This window comes from Pseudonaja textilis, chromosome 11 (assembly GCF_049901715.1).
Source record: "Pseudonaja textilis isolate UNSWEBS1 chromosome 11, rPseTex1.2, whole genome shotgun sequence".
Taxonomy (NCBI): Eukaryota; Metazoa; Chordata; class Lepidosauria; order Squamata; family Elapidae; genus Pseudonaja; species Pseudonaja textilis.
Window position 1 is genome coordinate 18,577,509 of NC_142000.1, and position 9,299 is coordinate 18,586,807.

Sequence of the window (9,299 nt, forward strand, 5' to 3'; positions counted from 1 at the left end):
TCTGCACCCCCTCTCTCGTGTCTCTCTCTCTCTCTCTCTCGTCTCTTTCTTCTCTGTCTCTCTCCAGTCTTTCTCCCCTCTTTCTCTCCCCCTCTCTCATTCTCTCCCCATCTCTCTTTCACTTGCTCTCTTTCTTCTTTCTCTCTTTCTCTCTTTCTCTTTCCCACCTCTCTCTCCGTCTCTCCTTGTCCTCTCTCTCTCTCCCCCAGTCTCTCTTTTCTCTCTCTTTCTCATCTCTCTCTCTCTCTCTCTCTTTCTCCCCACTCTCTCTCCTTGCTTCTTTCTTTTCCAAAAAGCCACGATGGGTTTTTTTCTCTTAGAAAAAGAGCAGCTTGCCTTCTCCAAGTGTCAAAGGACGTTTCTCCCCCCCCCCACCTCAAAATAAATGCAAATCCAGTTCTGCCTGGTCTCAGAAAAAGCGTAGTCAAAGTGGCAACAGTTTATTAGCCAAAAATATATATACTTTCTTGTACAGTTTGGTTCACAGTTATTTACATTTGGGTGGGTGTGATTGCGCCGCTTATTTTACTCTATATACAAAAAAAAGAAAACGAACGCCTTATTTTTCACCAGGCTGCACCAAAAATATCTCACGAGTTTAGCTAATCCAGATGTTTTTTAACAGAAGTTAAATTTCTGCCCCCCCCTCTCTCTCACACACACACTTGTTTGTTTGTTTCATTTAATACACAGACATGCTTACGAGCCGTAACTATACAGATAATTTTATTTTACAACCATTAGAACAATAATTAAAAAAAATAACTAGGATGATGACAACGCCGATAGAACCATAGCTGCATCGAGTTGGTTCTGAGGCCTACAAGGAAAAAAGATACAGAGAATACATATTTGGGTAACGGGTAGATTAATTAGCAATATATCTATTAGCAATATATCTAGTTTGAACTAATATTAGCAAAATGCTAATCAAGGTTTCCTGGGATAGGTAGACATTTCTCTCTTAATTTAAATTTATTGCGGAATTAGCATTTGAAGGGGGAGAATTACATCTCCCTTGGCCCTTCAGCCATAAAATAAAACCATGGGCCAGTCTTAAAGGCCTTGGAATGCTTTTAATTAATTCGGCAATACCAGATTAATAGAACTTCTTTACTTTTACAGGGGCACCAATGTATTCTGGACCAAACCCTTCATTTCAAACTATTTTAATTCCCCAAAATACAGAATATCACACAGTTTGCAGCTGCTATTGGCTTCCCGCATTATTATTATTATTATTATTATTATTATTATTATTATTATTATTATTATTATTATTATCTGTGAGTACTTGCTTTTCTCCTTTCTGTTTTCAAGAGATGCATAAAAATCCCTCACTTTTCTGATTTTAGTGGGCTAGAACACACTTAATTCTCTTGTATTATACCTAAATTGTATATACATATCCACAGAAGTAAAATAATAATAAAAAAAAACATATTTTGGGGCTTTGAAAAAGGGCAGGAACCAAAATGTTTTATTTTTAGACTTAGATTTTGGTTTGTTTATTCCTGCTCATTTATATTAATGGTTTAAGGCGGTTAATTATAATCTAGCCTAACAGCTTCTTTCTTCACACACACATTTTACAACCAAGTGTCAAATCTTTATCTATGAAACCCCTTTTTCAATGCAGTCCATTTTGAACTGGGGGAGCTTCCTCTTGCAATTTATTCTAACAACCACAAAAATAACACCCAAGTCCTACACACATATTCATACACAGAGACAGGACCGTCTGGTGTCTCCTGAGTAGAGAGGTTTTTAATAACTCAGACATCAACATTAGTTGAGAATAATTAGACATAAAACCACTAAACACGGACTAAAGAAAAAAGAAAAAGAAAAAAAAACCCTCAAATGAAGGAGCTTTTCAATCATCTCCTAATAATCCCTAATACCATCTTGATTCAACCCTGGTATAAAGTGTGCTTGGAAGTAAATTGCAACCGCTTCAGTGACATTTTTTGCTTTGGGAAAGTTAGGAGCTGAGTGGCAACCGGACCAATTCAATTCCAAATGAAACCGATTTTCTAAGCCAATGCTCCTTCCCACCCGCCCACGGCCCCCACCCCCCCACCCACCCATTCACTTTCCCTTTTCATATATCTGCTCGTCTAGGAATAGATAAACTCTTACCGCCTCTGAACTGTCTGGAAAGCTGTCTTTATTAACTTTTTCTCTACATCCAAGGCACTAGATCGATCTAAAACAAACGAAAGCAAACAAAGAAGAGAGAAATCCTTTGTGTGTGTGTGAGTGTGTGTGTGTTGTGTGGTTGTTGCCTTGTTGCAAAGCACCCCCCTTCTTTTAACCAGTCTCTGAATTAATCTCGTTCTTTTAGAACTTCATTCGGTGCTTTGACCCAAGCACCCAAGCTCCCAACCAACAACCACCACCACAACAATAACTAAATCGTCCACAGTGTCCAAGTCTTCAGCCCCTTCTTGTTCTTTAATTCCGCTTTCTTCCTCCCTTGATCCCCTGAGCTCTTCTCCTTTCTTACCGTTTTTCCAAGGCTCACACAACTGCTGAGCCTTACTTCCAAGCAAGGGGCTAGGCTCGCATGAGTGAAGACTTCTAGGAGCCTCCCAGACCTCCAAACCCGGGTGAAAAGCAAATACTAAGACACCTTCAGGTGCAGAATGAGGGAAGGAATCAACAAGCATTCCCCGAATCCACAGGGGGTGGAAATGGTTTGCAAACAATTATATACACCATCAGCAGCAAGGAAAATCGGCTTTTGGACTACAGAACCCCAGTTTCTGCTTCCTACCCCCTTTTTGAAAACTGACTGGGGGGTAGATGGACTTCTTCAATCTCGTTTCGTCTGTCCCCACCCCCCGTTCGATTTAACTGCTGATACAAACACAAACAAACGAAGCAAACTTCTTGAAACAGACGTTGAATAATCCCAGCAAAAGCTTCCCTTTTTCGGACAACTTAAATCTGGTTTAAAAGGGAAGATTTTCTTCCCCCACCCTCAAAGATTCTTCTGGGCTCTCCCCGCACCGTTGAAAAAAATCAGAAATAACTTCATTAATATATATATTTTCTCTCTCTGTGTCCCTCTCCTCACGTTCAGTTGTCGCGGGGTTTCAAGTTCCCAAGGACTTCCTTCCCACTTCTTCAAACTGTCTTCTGCAATTTTCCCATTCCTTCCTTCCTTCCTTCCTTCCTTCCTTCCTTCCTTCCTTCCTTCCTTCCTTCCTTCCTTCCTTCCTTCTGCTCTTTCTTTCTCTATCTCTCTTTCTCTCTTTTTCTTTCTTAACCCATTGGCATATTTTGGGGGATACCCTTTTTCCCCCTTTCTCTCTTCCCCACCTCCAGGTCCTCTCTGCTGCTAAGCTAGGCACTGAATTCCTGGCTGGCTGGATTCTCACGACCCACTTTGCCCGCCCTGACCCGAACCGAGATTCCTCGAACTTCCTCTGTAAATTCCTCCAGTCTCTGCACGACCTACGGAACCACCCCAGCCCAGAGCTGGATCCGTACGTACATCGAGCTAAGCCAAGGAAGGAATAACTGTTCGTGTGTATGTGTGTGTGTGGGGGGCGCTTAGCAGCTCGTGGAAACGCAGCCACCGAGGATCCCGGGTTGAACACGCTTGTCCTCTCAAACAAAATAAACCCAAACCCTTCCGCGGGCCAAACCGGGTATCAAATCCAAGGGCCCATCTTCCAGCTCCCGAATCGATTTCCAATCCGATTTGGGAAGGAAAAGGCGAACGGTTGACTTTCCCCGCAGAGATCCAAGTGGGGCCTCCACGCCCCCGACCCCCCTCCAAATAAAGCCCCTTTCCAGCTTGCCGCGCCCCCTCCCATCTGGTTTAGCCTCCTCTCTCTCTCCCCCCCCATTCCGTCCAGTGGTTACCTGTTCCGGAGGCTTCCGCGCTCTGCGCCTGATCCGCCGGTCTGGAAAAAGCCGCCAAAGCTGCCGCCGCCGCTGCAGCCGCCGCCGCCGCCGCCGTGGGCGCCGTGTTGGAGTTGCCCCCCGCCAGTCCCAAGAGATGGGGAGCGTTCAGTAAGGTCAGCGGGTGGGAGGAGGCGGCCGAGAAGGGCCGGCCCGACCAGCCGGCGAACTTGCCCAGCGGGCAGGCGGAGGAGAGGAGTCTGTGCGCGGCGGCGCCCCGGGCGGATTGGGGAAGGCATTGGGGGGCGGTCGGGGGTGAGCCCCCTCCTCCCCCTCCGCCGCCAGGGGGCGTTTTGCGCGAGGGGTTATCCGGGCTCGTAGCCGTCTCTGCCAAAGACCAGATCTTGGGTTTGGCCGGCTGGACGGGCTGAGGGAGCGGGCTGGGGCTGCGGAGAGGAGGCGGAGGAGGCGGTGGGGAGGCCGGGGGTCCCGTCGAGGCGCGCCGCCGCGCTTCCACCGCCTTCAGGAAGCGCTCCTGAGCGCCGGCCAGCTCCTCGAAGCCGTCGGAGCTCTCCTCCCCCTCCTCCTCTTCCTCCTCCTCGTCCGACGTGTCGCTGCCCCCGCGGGGCTCCCTCGGGGAAGGCAGGCGCAGCGCCGTCGGGTGCGCGCCCCCCTGATCCGCGCCGCCGGCCCTGTCCTCTTCCTCTTCCTCCCCGACACGCAGGAAGAGCTGCCCGGCTTGGACCCCGGCTCCGGTCGCCGGCGCCGGCGCCGCCGGCCCGTTGCTGCTCTCCAACGGCTCGCTGTCGCTGTTCTCCAGGTCGATCTCCTCGTCGTCGGGGTCTCGCTTCTCCCCCTCGCCGTCCTCGCTGCCGTAGGTGGTGCCTTCCTCGTCCTCGCTCCGGCTGCGGGGCGCCCAGGTCATCTTGTTCTCCTTCTTGAGGCGGCGCCGGGCGTTGGCGAACCAGGTGGAGACCTGGGTGAGGGTCATCTTGGTGATGATGGCCAGCATGATCTTCTCGCCCTTGGTCGGGTAGGGGTTCTTGCGGTGCTCGTTCAGCCAGGCCTTCAGCGTGCTGGTGCTCTCGCGGGTGGCGTTCTTGGGCCTGGATGGGTCGCCGAACTGGTACTGGCCGTAAGGGTAGAAAGCCGGGTGAGGGGCTGGGAAGGCCGCGGCTTGGACGCCGGGACTGTCCTTCAGCTCATACTGGGCGCCCTGAGCGATGGAAGGGAAGGAGAGAAGGAGGAGAGAGAGAGAGGGGGGGGTTAGAAGCAAGAATGGACACACACACACACACACACACACACACACACACACACACCGTTTCTTGCAAAACAACAGCAACACCCCAAACATTGATCGGTGGATTCAACAAAAGCTCAAGGGACCCCTGCAAATAACCGCTAGGAAATCTGGGGCTGCCTTCACACAACCCCTTTGTCCCTCTTCTTGGGATTCACTCATCCATCCCTCCCCCCCCCCCCCGGTTTGTTTTAAGGCAGTAAACGAAGCAGAGGAAGGGTTGAGGGGTGGATTCGCATGACATCGAATCCCCTCTTTGCAAAAAGGAGGGAAAACGCAGCCTAAAAAAAAAAAACGATGATTGCCAACCCGTTTTAGCAAAGAGAGCCAGCGCGGGATCCTGTGTAACTGATGAGTTGTGTGGAGACACAGTTTTTTTTTTAATCAGGGAATCCATCCGCTGGGTGATTCTCTCCCCTTAGCTACAGGTCTCCGGGTAAGAAGCCAGAGAAGCTTCTTGGGTGAGAAGGAAACTTCTTCAAAGCAAAACCAGAAAGTCTGGGGGCGGGGGAAGGACCTTGGGTCTCCAGGTAAACTTTGGCTGGAGGGAGAGAGGGAATTTCAGCCAAAATCTCCCCATCTTAAACACCTCCGACCTTTCAAAGGGTTTCAGGCCTTTTTCTCATTCTATAGTCTCATCCTGATGGGAACAAAGTATTTTTCTATTGAAGGAAGGCTTGATTTTCCTTTGCAGAAAAAGTTTTAAGTGGTTCTGGGCTAGAAAAATGGGGGTGAAAACCCTCCGGGTATTAGGGTATGAATTTTAAAAAAGGAGAAGGCAACCCCGGGAAGGTTAGAGATAGATAGATAGATAGATAGATAGATAGATAGATAGATAGATAGATAGATAGACAGATAGACAGACAGACAGACAGACAGACAGACAGACAGACATATGCTTCTGCAGGAATAAAAGATTCACAGTCTGAATCTAGCAGAAGTCTGGGCCTGATGCTTTCTTTTTGAGCCCCTTCTTTGCATATTGGCGGGGATAAATTCTATTAAAGCTGCCCAACAATGCGAGGAGCTGTCAATCAAAACCCTCCAGATCTCCTCATCTGTCTGTTTCCTGTATATGTGTAACTAAGAGTGAATAGCATAAGTGTTCAGATTGTCTTTTTGCAAAGCCCTTCTAGGCCTCTAAATCTTTCTTTCTTTCTTTCTTTCTTTCTTTCTTTCTTTCTTTCTTTCTTTCTTTCTTTCTTTCTTTCTTTCTTTCTTTCTTTCTCCCTTCCTTTCTCTCTCTCTCTCTCTTTCCTTTCAAAAGCATTTTAAACAAACCAAACAGCCGCTCTCCAACTTTTTTTTCCTCTTCCCGACCTTTTTATTAGGGGAATGAAATCCGCCTGAACTTTTACTCTTTCCTATTATTTCTCTCGCCTTCCTAAAGGGACTCTTCCTATTATTACCTTTAAAAAAAAAATGCCATTTATTCGTCGATATATCTGAAGCTAATAAAACCCGGGGTGTCCCAAAGTTTTTGCCCAAACTATTCACGAAAGCTTTTGTCCTGTTTTCAGAGAGATTTTAAAACCCGGATTCCCAACCCTGCCGGAGGTTTACCTTGCCGGCTGCTTTGCAGGAAAGCAGCCGAACTTCTCGGGTGAGCGCCCGAAGGTGGGTTCCCTCCCCCGCCCGTCTTCCTACGCCCCCCTCCCCACATCCCCTGCGTAAACCTCCCCTCCCCGCCGGCCCAGAAAACTCGAAGAAACCCAGAAAGATTCTCCGCCCGGGAACGATCTTCAAAACGTCCCATCAAACGATTGGCTTGAAAAATTCGGTTGCTAGGTTTTGGTTTTTGTTTTTACAAAAAGCCCAGAAAAAGGAAAACCGGGGGGGACGACGACGAGCAAAATCGCTCCTTCTATAAAATCGGGAAGTTTCCCTTTTTTTTCCTTTGTTGCACGGAAAAAAAAGAGGGAGAGAGAGAGAGAGAGAGGAAAAGAAAAGGAAAAAGAAAGGGGAAAAAAAAAAATCCTTGAAGCTCGTTTGCAGGCTGGCTCCTCTCTCTCTCGGGTGAGGAAGCCACGAAGGATCGAGTCCCCGCGCCAAAGCTTCCCCAGCCTTGCTCCGGCTTCAAACCCGCTCCCGCTTTTGCAAGTTTGCAAGGAAGGGAACCGGGGAAAGTCGGGGTTTTGGAGGGGCTCCGGGGGAGGAAAGGGAGGCGCGTTCTTTTCTTTTCTTTCTCTTTTTCCTTACCAGCTGCGGGAAGATGGGAAACTCGGCCGCGTAAGGCAGGAAGGCGCCGTAGCCCTGAGCAGCCGCGGCTGCCGCGTAAGGCGCGCCGTACATGGAAGACAAGACGCCGCAGAGCGAACCGGCCGGGCTCAGCTCGGCTCCGTTGCGGGAACCAGCGCCGCCGCCGCCGCCGCCGCTGCCGTTGCTCCCTTGGCGCTCCGTCGGGTAGAGCGGGCGGATATACTGGTAGCCCAACTGGGAAAATGCCATGGCGGGGAGGGGTATGGAGTGGGGGGGACTAGGGGGGCGGGGGAGGAGGGAGGAAGGGGGAAGGAGAGAGGAGGAGGAGGAGGGGGTGGGGGGGAAGGAAAGGAGGCGCCGAGGAGAAGCGCGAGAGAGGCGAGAAAGTTGCAGCCGGACCAGCTTTCGGCGCTCGGGCCCGGGCTCGCTCTGCGCACTTTTTTTTTGTTTAGCGGCGCCGCGCGGAAAGTCTGCCCCGCATTGGCGAGGTCGGGGCGGGCGGGAGGGAAGGGGTGGGTAGGTGGGTGAAGGGGGTGGGAAGGGGAGATGGTGGTGGTGATGGGTGGTGGTGGTGGAGACCAGCAAGGCCGGGGGTGGGGGTGGGGGGTGAGGAGGGGTCCGTTCCTGCTGCTGCCTTCCCCTCTTCTTCTTCTTCTTCTTCTTCTTCCTCCTCCTCTTCTTTCTTTCTTTCTTGCGTTCTTTCTCCTTCCCTCGCTTTTCCACCGGCGCCCGCCGCGCAAAGCTCCCTCTTGCCGCCTTCACTTTTCCTATTGATCTGGGATGGACTCTGCGGGTCAGGTCCGCGCAGGATTGCTGGGGACTTTCGTGGAACTCCCCGCCTTTGATTGACAAGCCGGAGTCGCGGCCCCTTAGGCCCCGCCTCCTCCTTTTCAGGCCGGCTGGCTGGCTGGCTGGCTCGGTTTACTCGCTGGGGCTCGCTGACTCTTCCTCTCCCGCCCGCCCGCCCCCCCCTCCCGCCGCCTTTCCTTTCATGACGTCGCCGCCTTTTATTTGAGTGCTTTTCGAAATCGGGTTCCAGCCTCGCCAATCCGGCGGTTTGCAAAGCTTTAGCCCTGCCCCGGAATGGGAGCTTAAAATAATAACAATCTCAGGCTCCTATTATTATTATTATTATTATTATTATTATTATTATTATTATTATTATTATTATTATTATTATTATTATATTAACGTTAATAATATTAGGCCCTTACTGAGAATCGAACCGCGGGTGAACGGGGGAAGAGAACGTGGGGGTGGAGGGAGGGGGGAGGGGGAGTCGAGGAGGATGATTTATCGCTAAAGTAAACCTGGGCAATTTGTTTTGTTTTGTTTGCTTGTAATAAATATCTAATTAATTCATTGACGTTTCTCTCCCACGCCTCCACCTGCTGATTTAGCAATCGCAGCAAAAAAGGTTAGTAGCTCTCCTGCGATTTTGGTCGCCTCTCCGCTCCTCTGCGCTCCTCTCCTTGTGTACCAAGGGTGGGGGTCGTTTTTTCGAACATGGAAAGAACTGATACAATAAATAATGGGAAAGAAAGAAGGAAAGAAAGAAAGAAGGAAGGAAGGAAAGGAAGGAAGGAAACACAGAGATATATATATATACAGAGAAAAACAAAAGAGACAGAGACAGAGAAGGAGAGAAAAAGAAAGAGAAAAGAAAGAAGGAAGGAAACAGAGAGATACAGAGAAAAACAGAAAGAAAGAGACAGAGAAGGAGAGAAAAAAAGAAAAAAACACACAGAGAAAGAAAAAGAGACAGAGAAAGAGAAAAAGAGAGAAAAAGAAAGAAAAAGAAAGAAGAAGGAAGAACACACACAGAGAGACAGAAAGAGAGAGAGAGAGAAAGAAAGAAAGAAGCAGAGAAAGAGAGAAAGAAAGAAAGAAAGAAAGAAAGAAAGAAAGAAAGAAAGAAAGAAAGAAAGAAAGAAAGAAAAGC

General features: G+C 49.2%; 1 protein-coding gene across 1 annotated transcript; it reads right to left on the reverse strand.

The window, feature by feature from the left end:
* Nucleotides 1-424: 424 nt before the first annotated feature.
* IRX3 (iroquois homeobox 3) lies at nucleotides 425-8,200 on the reverse strand. The gene is made up of 4 exons (XM_087940699.1): nucleotides 7,358-8,200; nucleotides 3,877-5,071; nucleotides 2,143-2,209; nucleotides 425-820 (listed from the first exon to the last, which is right to left on the reverse strand). Exons 1-4 carry the CDS (start codon nucleotides 7,604-7,606, stop codon nucleotides 766-768), a joined length of 1,566 nt encoding a protein of 521 aa, XP_087796825.1. The 5' UTR covers nucleotides 7,607-8,200; the 3' UTR covers nucleotides 425-765.
* Nucleotides 8,201-9,299: the final 1,099 nt, after the last annotated feature.